Here is an 18243-nt window from a genome sequence, read left to right on the forward strand (position 1 = left end):
TATCTTTTGTTTTCTTTTAAAATAAAAAAAAAAAAGTGAAAATTGAGGCAGGTGTATTTTTGCAAATACTATTAAGGGTTAAACACCTAATTGCTATGGGAAAAGATGGAAATGGTAACTCCATCCATTTTTCTGTTCAAAACTAACGAATTATCACACCATTCAACACATGTCGGTGTAATATTGCGACACCTGTGCAATTTTTTTTTTCCTAAAACAAATAGGGGTAATTTTGATATTTTGACACTCCTCAGTTAGGAGTTAATGAAAAATCTTAACAGATGAGTGACATTGCAAACAATTAAAAGATAAATACACTCAAGTAAGAGAAATTGAATTTTAGTGGGAACATTTCAAAAGAGGTGACAATTCAAGAGGTTAAGTGAAGGTACCCTTTAATAATGAGTCACGATCACGATAAATAATTTTTTTTTTTTTAAAATGTGTTATACGTACATACTCTCTGTCTTTTATTATTTTATTATTTTATATTTTAAAATTACCATTAGATTTGTAGGGTTCCTGTGTGTGACTTAGATAAGCTTTATAGATCCAATAGCGGACTTAATAAAGTGAAATGACGAAAGAAGGAAAAAAGAAAATGAATCATTTATTTATTTTTATATTTTAAAAAAAGAACATCAAGAATTTACGACGTTCTCTCACGCAATGTTTGACCATGGGTAAAGGCAATAGAAAAGAAATTTATTAAAAATAAAAAAGCCGAAAAAGAATTATTTAAACCTAAAGCTTAATTACAAACATTCTTACTCTTTCGTAGATCATGTCTGGTTTGGATTGGGAATGAATATTCATTGGAAAAAGAGAATAGTTGTTTTTAAGAATAGAAGATAATAAAATGAAATAGTTATATACTTTAATTTGGGACAACGTATATATTTTAATTGAAATCGAATCAAAATTATTATAAAAAACTCACAAAATTATTATTTTTAATTAAAAAAACTCATTTGTAAATAATAATAATAAAAACACAGTAACTGGTTTGTCCGACCACCCCCACCCACTAAAGAGTCCGGGGTGGCCGCAGCCATTTCCGAAGCCCATCAGTGGTGGCCAGGCCACCCCCAAACGCTTCGAGGGTGGCCGCACCACTCTCGACTCCATTTGTGGCTAGTCGACCACATTATAACGTAGATTTCCTTTTTTTTTTTTTTTTTTTTTTAAAAAAAAAAAAAATTTGAGAGAAAATAGAAAATAATGAGTGATTTTTTCTAGAAAATATAGTTTATTCATTTTAGAATAGTTGTTCCTCTAATTGTTTTAGAGGAATAGGTATTCCTCTACGTAAGAGAATAGTTATTCCAAGGAGAATAACTATTCCAATAAATAGACTACAACCAAACAAAATAATGACTATTTCTAATCTTTTCATTCTAATGGTCTATTCCGCGAACCAAACGAGACATAAGATAAAGAGAATTACTCTTCCTCTTTAGTTTTCTCACAAATAATAAGCTTTCTCTGCAACGATTAAAGTGAGATTTCCTGTTGTTCGTAAAACTGCGTGATTGGGTAGCATTTTATTTTTTTATTATTTTTTTAAAATGCTTAACTGTATTTTTAAAAATTAGTTTTACAAATTGCACATTTTAAAATTATTATTTTAAAATTGTATTTTTTGAAATCACAAACTCAAATAAACCCTTAGTGAAGGTCATGCTTGAGATGGTTGAAAATTGATTTCGTGTAAAGTTTTGAAGAGTGATTTGTAAAAATTTAAAATTTAAAATTTTTTATAAAATAAGTGAAAATTAAAAAAAGTTTTAAAAAAATTGTTGCACCATCCACCGTGGCGGGGTGATCTGGTGGCCTTAGCGGTCGCCGTCAAATTTGATTGGCGTTCTGAGAAATGTGTTGGTGATATTTAAGAAGAGTTTTGTTGCCTTTAAAAAGTGAGTAAGATTTTCTAAAAAATTACCAAACAACCCACAACTTTCCAAAAATTGGGAGAAGCCGCCATAGCCTACGCATGTCCCTTATGTCGGTCACCGTTAAAGAAATTGGACTTGCTGGTTAGTGGTTAATGCTCCAATTGAGGTACACGGGAAAGTTGGGCCCAAGAGGGACCATTGCCAATCCAATTCCTATCACCTCTCTTTTTCTCCACTGCAGTTGTTGCGTGTATTAAACGGGTGGATTATAAAAATGCTTCTAAGTATTAATTCTAAAAGTAAGATTAGACTTTTAGAGTGATTTAATTAGTCGTTTTGATGTGGTAACGCAAATGTAATTGACTAGCATTTCCTTTTGATATCAGAACAGCCTATTAGCACCACATGACATTAAATTCACATTGAAAAAATGAATCGTTCACATTGTGTTGGCAGAAAACGACGTACAGTGTACGTCGTCCCCAATGGTACGGTGTCATCACAAATGCTCACATTTCAACAGTATAGATACGAAGAAAGGCAGAGCAAAAGAGGATTGAGCGTCCAATAAGTCATGGCCGGCGGAGGATTAATTGAAGTGAATGCTAGGGCATGCAGTTGACGTACGTATACAAGTGTTATATGATTGAGGAAGTGAATGGGCATTATTTAACATTGAAGATAGTGGCATGGCCCAATCTTTGTACAAAAGGTCAACCAACTTTTAGAGGTTTTTTTTTTTTTTATTTTTTTTTTTTTTTTATTTTTTATTTTTTTTTATTTTTATAATAGATAACCAACTTTGAGAGTTACTCGATCGTCCCTCTCCACGCTTCTTGACTTCAAATCTATGGAATTTCCCAACAAGCCAAGTTGCACCGGAAATAATTGAACAAATATATATATATATATATATTTTTACAAATTAGTCTTTAAAAGTAAAATGTTTCCTTAAATATATAAGTAACAATCGAAAGGATAAATAATTATGGTTAATTTTGAAGATTCTTGACCTGGCTTATAAATAAAGAATATATGTATTTTATCAGTATGACATTCAGTAGGCATAGGTCAGAAGAATCTCTCTAAATTTCTGTTTTTCAGACTCTCTAAATTTTCCTCACTTCGCTTGAGCAAAGCAATGGCTTGAACTATTTGTATAATTAATTATCCCGCTGTTTATTTACATTGTTAAATAAAATTTAATTATATATTGTTAACATAAAAGTGATACGTGTCCCTCAATATATAAATAACATTTGATTTTGATATACTTTTTTAATAGCCTGAAGTACACGTTTCACTTTTAAAAGTTGATTTGTAAGAAAACCATGTGATATTTCAAACATTAATTTTTCAGTACGTACTGAAGTTTCTTTGCTTGTTTTCCTTTTGTTTTTCTCTTGGATTCTAATATATTAGGCTTGGATAATGTGCTTTTAACATAATTAAATACTTACTCTTAACATCTATTGTGAAAGTCCCAGTCATATGTAGTGTTTCATACTCCCATTGACTCTGACGTGGGAACGTAAACATATACCCAGAAGGATGGCTAGTGTGAATGGGGTGACCTATGTACATGCTTCTTTTTCATTTGTTTCGCAGCTGGGAAGGTTCCCAGAACTAAGTGTCCCTTTTGTTTCTGTTGGTGCAAAGACCTAGAGTCACCTCAAACTAATTTTTAGGAAGGAGTTCAGTAAGAGAGGCAGAGATTTAGAAGGGTTGACCGGTGGGATCTAGTGAAGCCACTACTAGTGAGAGTTTGGTGAATGGGTATTTAGGCAGAGTTTGGCTAAGGGTAAGATTTCGCACCTGTGAGTTTCACCTTTGTTCCTTGTATAGACCGACAAGCCCGACACCCTCTTAGGGTTAAGTTTTATAAGCTTTCGCTAAAACTTTATTACTAATGTAAAGATTCTTTCCGTCAGTCTATTAGGAGATGTTAAGACTGTACAAGTAGTTACGGTTAACTGTTATTGACTATAATCGCTACCAGCAATCGCCCAAGGTGGTTATTAAAATTTATTAACTGCAACCGCTTTGCTTAGACGGTTAACGATTATTAAACTTATAACTGACAATTTGAAAACCGTTTTTTTATGTGGGTTTTGTGCTATTTTTGGGCTGCATGCTTTTAATTTTTTCTTTAAAAAAAAGAAAGTTTTTGGGCTGGTTTTTCCAAATACAAATCAAAAACATTAGAAGAAATGTAACAAATCTAAATACAAATCCAAACATTAGTACATTTATATATTACAACTCTAAAATCAATCCAAAAGCAAAAAACACCAAACATTTCAAATGACAAATCCAACTTGCATGATGCCAAATTCAAATAAACGCCAACATTAATTAGGCACAACATGAAGCCAAAGCACCCTTACAAATACAAATCATGTTGTCAAATAATATATAAAATATTAAAATATATTGAAAATTGTATTGTAAATTTGCAAAATAGCATTTTGCTTCTTATAATAAATAAGTAAAGTAAAAGTTAAACTTGGTTACTTCAGGATAATAGGATATATATATTAAAAGAAAAAAAAGAAAAAAAAAAGGGATAGTAGGATATAGACATTTACGTAACATGGCATGAATTTTCGGTTAGCTAAGCTAATGGAGGGAGAATCAGCTGTTAAAGTGGCATCCTTGTGGCGAGAGTGCACTTCAACACTTAGGTCCATTGGTATTCATGCCCTCCAAGGAACTCGATGCTCGCCATAAAAGTATTCTTAGTAGCTTAACAAAAATAACTTTTTAGTTATTTTGATGACCTAATTTGGTAAAAATTGTACAAAACGACTCTACAGCAACCTCTCCAATTTGGTGAAAATAAGTGAATAATACTCGCCATTAACAGTGAGTACTGTTCATTCACCAAATCTATAAAAAAGCTATCTCTCATCTTTTTATTTTATTTTATTTCTCTTTCATGTATCACACACAATCTTCATTTTGTAAAAGATTATTTAAATAGAATAGTGATAGTGGATAATTAAAATGGTGAGGCTGCTAAACATACTTTAAAAAAATAGATGGCCAAAAAAAAAAAAAAAACGATTTTTAACTATTTTAACTTGTAAAATTTGATAAGGTTACTTATCACTAGACAAATTAAGGGAGGAAAGGATTACTTTGTCGTCCAAATTTAAGGTTTCAAAAGGTGGCCCAGCTCGTTTTGATGGGCCAATTTTGGTTTTGCCCAATAAGGCCCATTAATAAAAGTAAAACGTAGCACACACCGGGCCATCCATTTTGAAGTGGCGGACTCATATAATTCACGCAAACCCTATCAGAGATTGAAATAAGAAAATTATTACGAAAAATTAAGAAAATGATGAAAATCTGTAGAATATTTGGGATCCTATCAAAATCAATTCATCCGTTATGCTTCACAAGTATAACTGCTCATGCGGGAACCTGTTGCCGCTCATTCTTAAAACTCAAAAACTTTCAAAACCTGCATAAAAATTCCTCTTTCTACACTGTCTCTCCCCATTCCAAATATTTCCTCAATCCCAATTCACCTTTCAATGGATCCTAATTCAACCCCATTTCCAGGTACTATTTCTTTTCCCCTTTCCTTATCAATTTTTATTTATTTTATTTTATTTTATTTTTAATTTGCCTAGCAAATCACTCCTATTTCTTCACCAAAAGCAGGCAAATCTCGTCCCTCAAAATCCAAAACCAACAGAAAACCCACCGATGCACCAAAAGCTCTCACCGATGAACTTCCAATTTCCAGGTAATCGGTTCTTTTCTTCTTCAAGTATTTTTTTGTTTTTGCTTACCAAATTTCTGCTCCTCTGTTTCCAGGCAAAGGCGGGTGTTTGGTACAGTTCGCAACGACGTCGACAACATACCGGTGATCACCGCAACTCAGAAGCCTATAGCCAAACCCTCAAGTGGGGTCGCTCAAAAGCAACCCAAATCCACCAAACTGAAGAATTCCCCTGAAAAAGCAAAACCCAAATCGAAGAAAAAGAGTGTTCGCTTTCCAGACCAAGTCGAAGGAAAATCTGCACAGAATGTGGAGGCGGTAAATGCTGTAGCGCCGGGGACTCCGGTGGCACTGCCTTCTCTAAGTAGGCTTAAAATTCCAGGCACGCCGTACCTGAGTGCGGAGAATTGCATGAAATGCCGGTTCGATAGGCTGGAGACTTCATCCTATTGGCTTGGTCAGATCAAGTTGGCAGAGTCCGTCGGGAAGCATTTCGTGTCGGCTGCTTTCTTTCGACTTGCCTTTGAATCCAGAGCTGAGGTTTGCTGTTTCTTATAAATTAGTCTATTAGAATGGAACTATATAGTTTTATAGTATTTATATCTCGACACGACTCGAACTCAATATACGATACTAAAATTGTCAATTTTTGATACTACATACAAACTCAATAGAAACCCAAAACGAAATTAACGAATTATGGTTGAAGGGTCTAATCTGTTTAACGAAATGAGTATGGTTAAAGTTGACTTGTATAGTTTTATACTAATATCTTGACACGACCTGCCACTCGAACACAAATTGATATTCTTAGTTTGAATCATTATTGGTACCAATTTTAGTTTGTATTTAAAAGTTTTCACATTAACCAAAAAATTGTGGGAAATTTGAGAATTAAAGATTAAATTCAAGATCTCTCTTCCTATATTATGTTATATCACAAATTATCTTAAAAACTTAAACTATTGATATGAAACAATGATTTAATTGTTTAATAATTCCAAAATATTAATCTTACTCGAAAGACTAGTGAAGATGTATATATCTTGAGAAAATATCATTTTAGCCCTTTAAATTACCATCTGTTTTACAATTAGCCCTACAAATTGCCAACACTCCGTCTCCGGTCTCTCAAACTACAAAAATCTTTGAAAAGGACCCCATTTGGCGAAATATCCTCATATTACCCCTGCCATGTGTCATTGTTTAACTAAAAAAATATTTTTTTTTAAAAAAAATAAGAAAGTAAACTCAAAAAAACTTATTTTTTTTTTTTTAAAAAAAAAAAATAAGGAAAATGGGGTGGCCACCGGCAGCCACCCCCAAATATCTTACTTTCTATTTTTTATTTTTAATTTTTTTTAAAAAAAGATAAAAAATTTAATTTTTTTTAGGTTTTTTTTTTTTAATTGAAAAATGACACGTGGCTGGAAAAATATGAGGATATTTCACCAAATGAGGTATTTTTTTAAAGGTTTTGATAGTTTGAGGGACCGAAGTCAAAGTGTTAACAGTTTGTGAAGCTAATTGTAAAATGGGTGGTAATTTGAGAGGTTAAAATGATATTTTTCCATATATCTTCAACACATAAATCATTTTATTATGTTTGGTTGATAAGAATAAGATGTGTATATGTAGGGGTTAATTGTGGGCTTTTTTTTTGTTGATGGTGGTTTAGCCCATTAGCTGCCTCCGTGTTGAGCTCAAGCGGTATTTGGTACGACACGTGTATCTATCTGAGCAGACAGAGTGGAAAGAAGCTTCTGTTGGCTATGGATTATTGAAGGACAGAAGCAACATTACGGGACAGGCAGAAGCATCAGCTGTGAGCTTCATCAAGGACAGACCAATTAAGGAACATTCGGTCGAACAGCCTGAAAACTAAAACAAACTGAAATCTGCCTTGCCTGCTTATGTTTATAGAATCTGGCATGTTTTTGGACACACGTGTCTCAATTTCGTTTCGTGTTGTACAAATATTTTGTCATTATAGTATTATTTTCCCAGTGTTTCTCATTCTACTAGCTATACAATATTTAGAGGAGGAATACTAGACATACAGACACTGTTTTTCAGAATTTAGTTCTAATTTGATGTGTCATAATCGCATGAGACCTATCATATTTGAAAGTGTGCTACAATCTCATAGAATTGTAATATATCAGGTTGAAACTAAATTCCAGAAGAAGAAAAAAGTGTTGGGATGTGTAGCATTTCTTTATTTGGATTATGAATGGATTGAAATTTTTGACAGATTTGATTGTAGAAAAATTCTTTTAATTTAGTCTTTAAATATGTCATTATCTCTTAATATGTAAAAAATATGTGTTTTATTTTTTATTTTTTTAAATACTATATTTCTTCATTTTTTTTAATAACATTAATAAAAAGCAGTTGTTTCACAATTTTTAGAGACTTAATTAGAAGAATTTTTACAACACAGTTAGTATGAAATTTATATCCATTTTAAATTATAGTATATACAACTATAGTGAGATAAATGTTGCCTTTATTTTTGACACGTATTGATATCTTTGTAAAAGGAATTAGAAGACAATATTGAAATAATAAAAGGAAAAGTACAATTACCCTCATCAAACGAGCATCACATTATTAATGTTTTCAAAAATTATTAATTGTGTCAATATTTCCTATAGGATCCGACTTCTGTGCGGTAATGAACATATCTATTGTGAAATGATTTAACGACTAGGATACAACTAAGGAAATTTAAAGCAAAAAACCCACGCATAACTACTGTGAAATTTTTCCGTGACTTCTCTGTTACTTCACTCTGTTCCAAAGCCAAAACAACCTTTTTTTTTTTTTTTTTTTTTTTGTGATTTTTCTGTTCCAAAAAAAAAAAAAATTGAAAAAAATAAAACAAAATTAATTGTTTAAAAAAAATAAAACAACTTTTTTTTGTTATAATTTTAAGAATTTTTTTAATCTTATGAAGAGTATTTGTGTCATCGGGGGAGACATTGATAATATTGTTTTGGTAGTTTAAGGAAGACATTAACACAATTGATTGTTTGAAAGGACATTAATAATGAAGTGATAAATTAAGGAGTGCGTGTAATTTTTTCCTAAAAATAAAAGAAAATGATATTGATAATAATACTTAAATGTGTAATACACGGTATACACCCACTAATAACCCTAAAGCCCAGCTCAAAAATAAAAATAGCGGTAAAGCCAGCCAATTGCCAGCTTTTGTATGCACCGTGCATACATTTTCTAAGAATAATTCTACAGGTAAATAATTAATTGTTAATTAAGTGTTCATAAAAAAAATAATGTAATTTTTAAAATTATCATTAAATGTGTGATTATCAAATAATAATTTTAAAAATTATCTTATTTTTATTTATTTATTTATGATCGCTACACAGAAGGCTTAATGCACATCCATGTAAAATTACTCACTTCTCAATGCATGTTGGGTCGCAGGGGTTTGCATAATAATTAATTTCACGTCAAACTCGACTTCCACCCTATGACTGGAATTAAAAACAAGCAATAATGTTTAAAATAATTGGCGGCAATAATATATATATATATATATTCTTGAATTTGATGATGCGTTGAAGGTCAAAAAATTTCTGATCACGTGGTTAATTTCTTTTACTTTTGAATTGCATGCTTTTTGACATCTCCAAATATCCAATTTTATAACAACTCTTCTCTCCTCACAATTTTATATGGCTCTGAGACTTGTAAATTTCTATAAAAAAATTGTCACGTTAGCAGGCGGCTACCTGAATTTTTTTTAATTTTATTTTAAAAAGAAGAATTGACGCAATTTAAGGGATCTGAGTTGCTTGAAAAACTATAGGGTTACAGAATAAAAAAACTACTTAATTAGTATATTATAATTTAGGGAAAACTTCAATTTACCCCCATAAAGTTGTCACCGATTTGCAATTCAACCACCAATGTTTCAATTTTGTTAATTGCACCCCATTAAGTTTAAAAAAATTTCAATCCACCCCCTTCCGTCCAATTGAGCCGTTTGAAGAAACGGAAGTGGACTCACGTGAGTGGCACATGCGATTTTTGGTCCGAAGTTGACAAAAATACCCTTACTCAAACGGCAGCGTTTTGTGTTTGTGGGGAAACTGGCAACTGGTTCGGTGGAAATCCATCCCTATCCACCCACGTGTCCATCACACATTCAGTTCTTCTCCCATCTCCATCGTCTTCTCACGGCTCTCCCCCGGAGACTCCCTTTCTGGCGATTCCTTTATATTCGGCGCCTTCGAAAGTAGTGGCAGAGTCTTCCAGCGAAGCCTTTCTTTTCCTATTGCACCGCTTGCTGTTAACAACATTGTTATTGCTATTATCTCTCACATACCTTCACTTTCCTCTCCCACTTTTGACGCACAGGTCAGCTTTCTCCGGTGTGGGACCTCCATACATCCACAACGAAGATACCTATGACAAGGGAGTACAAGGATTGGCATGTAAAGGATCCTCTTGCAGCAAGCATTTCCTCAAGCTCTTGCACAGCAACTTCATTCTCCAGATGGGACAATTCTGCCGCACAACATGGTCCATATATATTTGTAATTGTAGACCAACTCATCCATATATACGTACTTCACTTCCTGTCTCTCTTTGATCTCTCACACAATACATCGACACACACAACATGGATATTTCCTTGCGAATGAATCCGATAAATGCACCCAGCTAGTTCCAAAGCTGCGCAAAACTATATCATGCAGGGCAAATTAGTTGGCCATACAAAAGAAGACCAACTTTTATGAAGTTCTTTCTTTGTTCTGAGAATGTTGGCTTTGAGATGACATAAAGAAGGCCTACAGAAACTTGGCTCTTCAATGCCACCCAGATGTCTGTCCTCCATTTGCAAAAGAAGATTCCACCAGATGATTTGTTGAGGTTTGGAAGGCTTATGAGACACTTTCTGATCCAATTTCATGTAATGTCTGACATGGACATTGGCACCTCCCACGTAAGAGTATCTCCCTGTTTCTCACAACCAGGACACTCCTCCATGCACTATGTGCCTCTGAGGTAGACCACCCTCCATTATAATTCCCCCTCACCTCATAAACCATGCAGGAAAAAGAGAACTTTTTAAACTTTTTTTTTTTGTTTTTTGTTTTTTGTTTTTTTTCACCGGGACAAGCTCCTCTATTCACCTCTGTTTTCATGTTCTAAAACAGAGGCGAACATAGCCATAAGGATTTGATGACTAGAGAACCCCAGGGAACCCCAGTTCAAGTTTACTTGGCCAACCCCCTAGTAATTAGTTTACTTGGCCAACCAATCCTCAAACAAAAGCAACAACGACTCATCACCCCCAAAATATCAGCCTTGTTCGCCAAGTTTTTGAAGGCCGACGTTGAGTTGTTGAACAGAAAAAATAGAGAAGCAGGTGCTACGTGTGCACTAGAGAGTTGCATGGGGGAGAAGGTGGGTGGGACCTACCAAGACGAACTATACAGCCAACCACGACAAAAGAAATCAAACGTGGTACGTGGTGTAGAATAAGCTGTGGAAAGTACTCTTGATGCTACAAAGGAATTTGTAGCTTCTGTGTAATGGATCTCATCCCAATTTATGAGCTTAGATCCTTCCTCGCAGACCTGATAGCCAGGCTGACCACATGTCACCCTTATATTGTAATTGTATAGAGGACCTCCATTGCCGCTACATGCCATTAGTGGACTTGAGAAACCTACAATAGAGACCATACCTCTAAATGTGGCAGAAATGTGGTCGACAGCATTCTCGCATAGTTTTCCTTTACTCGTAGCTTTGTTGGGTCTCTGTTGTTTGCCCGGTCATTCTCTACACCGGCGCTTTCTGCATTACCTATGACATAATCAATGTGATGATTTGGCAACATTAACGCGCATATGATCCTTCCCAAGGTTTAATCCTGTCGGGAAACTATTCCCTTAGACCTCCGGCCAGTATCATCGTCCATCGCCTATGTAGACGTAGTACGTACACATATATTTACTTAAAAACATATGTATAAAAGTCACGTAACCATATGTCAAAGAAAGAAAGAAAAAAACAAGACGGCTCGAATATACAAGTTGTTGTCACCCGCCAGAGCCAAAATCCGGCAGGACCTACTCTACACGTGGCGCGAATCCCGCCCTCCATTCAGAAGTATTCGAACGCCGTGGATTGTGCTGCACTACTATTGCTCAACAATGGCCACGTTTTAAGCCTCATTTGTCCAGGAATCTCTGGCGGCATGAGCGACCGTATGAGGGTGAAGTTGAGGCTTCGGAAGAACGGGTGCTTTTTCACGTTGGGCTGCAAATGAATGGACTAAGAAGACGATGACGTGGAGTTATTTTTTTGGTGTTTTAGTTTTTTTTTTTTTTTTACCAAAACACTATCGTTTAATTAAGGGCATTTTCGGTAAGTTCAGACAAAAAATCGCATGTGCGTGGCATGTGTGAACAATTTCGTTAATTCAGACGGATCAATTGGACGGATTGGCTAAATTGAAAATTTCTGAAACTTTATGAGGTGCAATTGACGAAATTGAAACATTGGTGGTTGAATTGCAAATCGGTGACAACTTCGTGGGGGTAAATTGAAGTTTTCCCTATAATTTATTACTGAATTATGATAAATAAACATCACGTCCTTCCCTAAATAAAGCCTAACCCAGTTGTTACTTGGAAATTGGAAATCGTTTCTTGGCATATATATATATATATATATATATATATATATATATATATATATATATATAAAAGAACAATTCGATCAATATTGGGTGGCTAAAATTATACATCAAGAAGATCGAGGTCAAGCAGAAAGTGTTATGAGTTGTATAAACCAATCATATAGAAGTAGAGCAAGACCAAAAGTTGTCGACTTCCATCCTTGAGCCAATTAAGTTTCCCAAGTACTTGGTTTTATGGATAACAAATAAGGTTTCACCAACTATTTTTGGTAGGCTACGTGTTAGAATATAAACTAAATTATTAAACTCTTATCTTCCTATCACATTACAAGAAAATAGCTCTTTAACCGCGCCAAAATGTCACTGCTATTGATCAAGAGGGGCGAAACGTTGCCGCTAATAATCATTAGCAACGACCATACCACCAATAATTACTCAATAATAGCGACAAATGTCACCGCTAATAACGTTTTTGGGATATGCAAAAAAGAGTTTGAACTCGAACCATAAGTCGCCTCCGTTAGTCTAACTTTTTTTTAGTCCACAAAAGTTTGGTGCGAATTTTTTCACCAAAGCGCCATTCTTTCCCACTTTCTTTCATCAAAATGGGCAGTTTTGGTCAAGTTATTAGCAGCGACATTACTACGTCACCGCTAATAATTTGTCCAATTTTTTTTTAACATATTTATTTAATAATATTAAAAAAATCAATAAGACTAAAATATCCTAATAAATTCGTAAAAAAAAAAAAATTGAAAAAAGAGAAAATACTTGTTTATCCCATGGTTTTTCATTTTATTTTTGGGTTTTTGGTTTTAGATTTTTTTTCAAAAGTTTTTTTAGTTTGTAGCCTCCCAAACTATCATCCATTTTGTAATTACACATCCAAATTTTAAAAAATAACATAGCATGTTTGTAGTAATTACAAACTACCATATCTGATAAGTGTTGAGTGTTGCATATTCATACACTTCAACTCGCATATGTTAGCTCCTTAGTTTCATTCTTGGTGGGTATTGTTCTGACCCGGGTTTGTATGGCGTATAGTCACCATTACGGATTTGTTTTTGGAGGAACAATGTCGAGTTTCCACAGACGGTGCCGAACTGTTGGTACAATTTTCGGTATGGTGACGTGTCGTTTTGTGATTCGACTTCTTCCTTTCTATCTTTACCTTCCTCGTAATTTGCAAAATAACAAACAACTAGTTGGGGGTGCCAACTACACTACTCTGATGCCTAAGTCAGTTCAAACTCGTGACTTTCTATGGAGGACCAAAACAATCTAAGAGCTTAAAGAGTATATATCTAAATAGCTGGTGTAACAGTCTTATTTATAGGCTCAAAGTTACAGAATTACTGGAGTTCTTGAAGCACAATTGGATTAGGAGTTTGAGTCCTAAATCACATAAGCTTTAGCCTTATCTTCATAAAGTTTGAATCTGGTGGTAGAGTCCAAGTCGTATAGTACTCTACCTCTTCAGATTGATTACATGCCAATAGGTGTCTTATACCATTAATGATGGGATAAGGGTTAATCCCGAGATTCTCGGGATTAGAATCTTGTTAGAGATCTTGCAAAGTCCTATATTTGGACATAAACCACTAAATCTCGAACATAGTGCCCTAATAGTATTCGAACATTTACTTGTTGAATCTGAGGAGATATCTCTGAGGTGATGTATTGTACCTCGACTAATTCTCCGAGGCGAAATATCCCAAGACGTGTTCGTTCCATTCAAACTAAGAGATCTCAGAACATTCTGTGCCCTGTGGAGTCTTTAGGTCCAAGGTGGTTAATCAACCAAGATGTGTCATAGTCCGAGGTGTTCAGGCACCGAGGTGATCTCTTCGTGTAAGGTTGTGACTAATTACCTCTGAGATGTTCTAACCGAGGTGACCCAGCCGGTTTGGACCGGTAGGTTGAACCTCCGACTCGACTTTGAGACCACGTGCCTTCGGAACTGATTATTTCTCTAACAGGTTTTAAAAAATTTGATTATACTAGAATTATTCCAGTATTATTAAATTTTTTAAATTGGGAAACAGGTTTTCTGGTACATATATTTTGTGCCAGAAAAGTTTCCTGCCACATAAGTTATGTGCCAGAAAATGCATTTTCTCGACTAAGAGTTCTGCGACTTAAGTCTGAGGTAAGGAATTGAACATCGTGAAGGGTTTCTTGACTTTTAATACCTATTTCCTGACTGAAAATAAACGTCAAGAAGAGTTTTTTTTTTGATTTTTTTTTTTTGTAGTGACGTAAGACTTTTGTTTCCTTTTTATCTCCAAAAATTGATTTGACTTTTAAAATCACTATTAGATTTGGGTTATATCACTATTAATATTTGATTTAATAGTAATTTTAAAAGCTACGTCACCTTGATCTTTTGCTTACTTAGCTCATAACACTACGGAATACTACACTTTATTGGATTAAAACTTAAACAATATACAAATATTTTCATAAATTGTCTTTGTTATACTATAAAAGTAGGCAAAATATTTGGGGCCAATTAACTATGACGGAAGCCTTGATCGTGAACTAATTAATAAGCAATCTGAAGTCTGAACTGCCTTAAGTAAAGTGTCTAGCTTGAACTGATCAAAGGAAGCTTGGCTTTAATTTAGAGGATCTTTCCTTCAACGATTCTCCGGTCCTAGCCAGGGGTGTGCAAAACCCGCAATCCCCGCGCCGCCCTGCAGCACCCGCCTTGAAGAGGACCGGGTTTTCGAATTTTTTTACGGGTTAGGATCTTAATTTGAGAAATTTATGCGGGGTGGGGCGGGTTGCGGGTTTAGCCTTTTGAAAAACGCGGGTCCCCACCCCGCCCCGCCCCGCACAAAGGAGAAGAAAAAATAAAAAATAAAAAATAAAAAATAAAAAATAAAAAATAAAAAATAAAAAATAAAAAATAAAAAAATAAAGAGAAAACCTAATCGATTCACGATCTTCAGCCCTTTCTTTTCCCTCAGCAGTCAGCCCTTTCTTTTCCCTCAGCGTCGCACGGCTAACAGAGCACACCCGAGACCCTTCCGTCCTTCGTCTCTTCGGCAGTTCGGTCTTCCCCTTCACTCATTCAGTCCTTCGGTCTTCACCCTTCACTCACAGAGTCACAGCCCTCCCTTCACTGCGCCGAACTACCGCAGTTCGGCCTTCACCCTTCACTCCTTCAGTCCTTCGGCAGTTCGACCTTCACTCCTTCAAGACCTTCACTTCTTCTTCAATCTTCACATCTCCATCTTCTTCAATCTTCAACCAAAAACCCAAAGCCCTAAGTCCGGATTCCTGGGGTAAAGACAGTTCAATCTTCGTTTTGGTAATTTCTAGGGTTTAGACTCTTTTATTTTCTGATGGTTTATTGTTTTTTCATACTAGTTTAGTGGTTCATTCAATTCATTGTTTGGGTTTGCAGGTATTTTCAGAGAATCAAAAGCTTCAAGGAATCATGAATCTTGTTCGGGTTTGCATTTGCAGGTATTATTTCGGATTTTTTCTCTGTTTAGTCTAAATATTGCTGTCCCAATACTTTTTAAGCAACAGAAATTGAACACTCCCAATCTTTTATAATCTTATTGGTTTGCATTTTTCTTTTTCTTTTTTCTTTTTTCGTTTTGTGTTATAGTTGAAAATTATAATGGCTTTGGTTGCAGGGAGTGGAATTGTGTGTATATTTGTATGAATAGGAGGTGGCTGTTATAGTTGTGTGTATATTATTATAAGGATTTTATTATTATACTCATGCATTAAAGTTGTAACACTCAACAACCAGATTATGGTTTTTTTTTTTTTTTTTTGTGGTTTATTTTTTTTGTTTGGATTAACTTGAAGATCAGAAACTGCTTTTGATCTTATCTCCTGTTTATCATATCATATCATTTGGCATATGTTTATCAATTTATGCTCTAGCTGTTGTTGATTATGGTTTATTTATTTATTTATTTATTTTTTCACTTAATGTAGATTCAAGTCATGGATGGTAATTCAAGTAGTGGTAATAAGAGTTATAAGACTATTGGTTCTAGTTCTGCTTCATCTAGGCCTAGTCTTTTGGATAGTACCATGCCTCCCATTGGTAATGATAATGTTGAATGTGTTGGGGTTGGATCTACAACAACTATTGGCCCTCAAAATCCTAGTTCAGCTCTCCCACCAAAATCTAAAAAAGTTGAGACTACATCATCAGTTTCGGAACATTTTACTAAGTTACAGGAGGGTGATCCAAAGGATCCTAAATCAAAATGTAATTATTGTGGGGGTTTGTTTAGTTGTCATAGAAGCCACGGTACTTCATCCATGCTACAACATATGAGGAAAAGCTGCAAAAAATTTCCTGGTAGGTTTGATAAGTCCCAATCAAAGTTAAGTTTTGAAGCTAAGAGAGAAGGACAAGTGGGAGTGGGAGGGGGGGGAAGGATCATGTGGTAATCTTGTGATTGCTAAATACAATGCTCAAAAAATAAGGTTAGCAATTTCTAAGATGATAATTGTTAATGAGTTGCCATTTAAATTTGTGGAAGGTGATGGATTTCAAGAGTTCATGAAGATAGTTGAACCTAGGTTTTTAATCCCTTCCCGTTATTCTATAATGAGGGATTGTGTTAAGCTTTTTATGTCTGAAAATGAAAAGTTGAGGGCAGTGTTTTTGACAATTGGTGCTCGTGTTTGTCTTACCACTGATTGTTGGACTTCGGTGCAGAACTTTAATTACATGTGTGTCACTGCTCATTAGGTTGATAGTGAATGGAACTTGCACAAAAGGATTTTAAATTTTTGTTTAATTCCTAATCATAAAGGTGAGACAATTGGGCAAAAGATTGAGACATGTATGATTCAGTGGGGTATTAGTAACATTTTCACTATCACAGTTGATAATGCGTCTTCGAATGATACCGCTTTGGATTACTTGAAGAAGAGAACTGCTCATAAGGTTGGTGTCATATTAGAGAATCAGTTTATGCATGTGAGATGTTGTGCACACATTTTAAATCTAATTGTGTCTGAGGGTTTAAAAGAGATTGATGATTCAATTCTGAAGGTTAGAAGTGCTGTGAAATATGTGAAGTCTTCTCCTTCAAGATTTGAGAACTTTAAGACTTGTATAGAAAGAGAAAAAATTACTTTCAAGGGTTTGTTATGTCTTGATGTTCCAACTCGATGGAACTCAACATTTAAAATGTTGGAAGGTGCTGAAAAATGTCAAAGTGCTTTTGAATTAATGGAAGAGCACGATGGAAATTATGTTTCTTCATTGTCTGATGAAAAGAGTGGTAAAAAAGGTTTGGGACCTCCTAATTATAATGATTGGGCTCGTATTAGGATTTTTCTCAAGTTTCTCAAACTTTTTTATGAAGTTACAATGCGACTTTCGGGGTCTTTGTATGTCACATGTAATATGTATTTTCAAGAAATTTGTGGCATTCAAATGCATTTACAAGCTTATAGTGAGAGTGGGGATTATATATTGAGTTCTATGGCGGAGAAAATGTTGATGAAGTACAATAAGTATTGGGGGGATCTTGATAGGGTTAATGTGTTGATGTTTATTGCTGTTATACTTGATCCACAAACCAAGTTGGGGTCATTGGAATATTAGTTCAAAGATGTTCTTAGTGAGGAGCAATGTACTAAAATGGTGAAAAAATTGAAGCACAACCTTCAACAATTATATGATCACTTTAATGTTGGAGAGAGTTCATCTCAAGTTGAACATGGTGCATCTCCTCAAAATTCCTCATTCAATGTAGAAGAAACTGAGAACGTTTCGCTTCACTTCATGAATAGGTTTCATAAGTACCTAACTTCTAAAAGTGATGTTCATTGCAAATCGGAGATAGATCAATATTTGATGGGGGATCTTGAAAAACCAAATGCAAGTTTTGATATTTTAAATTGGTGGAAGGTGAACTCAACCAAATTCCCAGTACTTACCCAGA

At 34.6% G+C, this 18243-nt stretch overlaps 2 protein-coding genes across 3 annotated transcripts; both read left to right on the forward strand.

The window, feature by feature from the left end:
- Nucleotides 1-5253: 5253 nt before the first annotated feature.
- LOC133878646 (uncharacterized) lies at nucleotides 5254-7658 on the forward strand. Of its 2 annotated transcripts, none has more exons than XM_062317221.1 (4): nucleotides 5254-5462; nucleotides 5565-5649; nucleotides 5721-6165; nucleotides 7304-7658. In XM_062317221.1, exons 1-4 carry the CDS (start codon nucleotides 5435-5437, stop codon nucleotides 7508-7510), a joined length of 765 nt encoding a protein of 254 aa, XP_062173205.1. In that variant the 5' UTR covers nucleotides 5254-5434; the 3' UTR covers nucleotides 7511-7658. The 2 variants fall into 2 exon arrangements, with proteins under 2 accessions (XP_062173205.1, XP_062173206.1); XM_062317222.1 differs by having other exon boundaries at nucleotides 7264-7394.
- An 8621-nt stretch (nucleotides 7659-16279) lies between these two features.
- On the forward strand, nucleotides 16280-17903 carry LOC133876815 (zinc finger BED domain-containing protein RICESLEEPER 2-like). The gene is made up of 3 exons (XM_062315060.1): nucleotides 16280-16550; nucleotides 16828-16989; nucleotides 17104-17903. The coding sequence occupies exons 1-3, from the start codon at nucleotides 16280-16282 to the stop codon at nucleotides 17901-17903; spliced, it is 1233 nt and encodes a 410-aa protein (XP_062171044.1).
- Nucleotides 17904-18243: the final 340 nt, after the last annotated feature.

Source organism: Alnus glutinosa, chromosome 9 (assembly GCF_958979055.1).
Source record: "Alnus glutinosa chromosome 9, dhAlnGlut1.1, whole genome shotgun sequence".
Classification (NCBI taxonomy): Eukaryota; Viridiplantae; Streptophyta; class Magnoliopsida; order Fagales; family Betulaceae; genus Alnus; species Alnus glutinosa.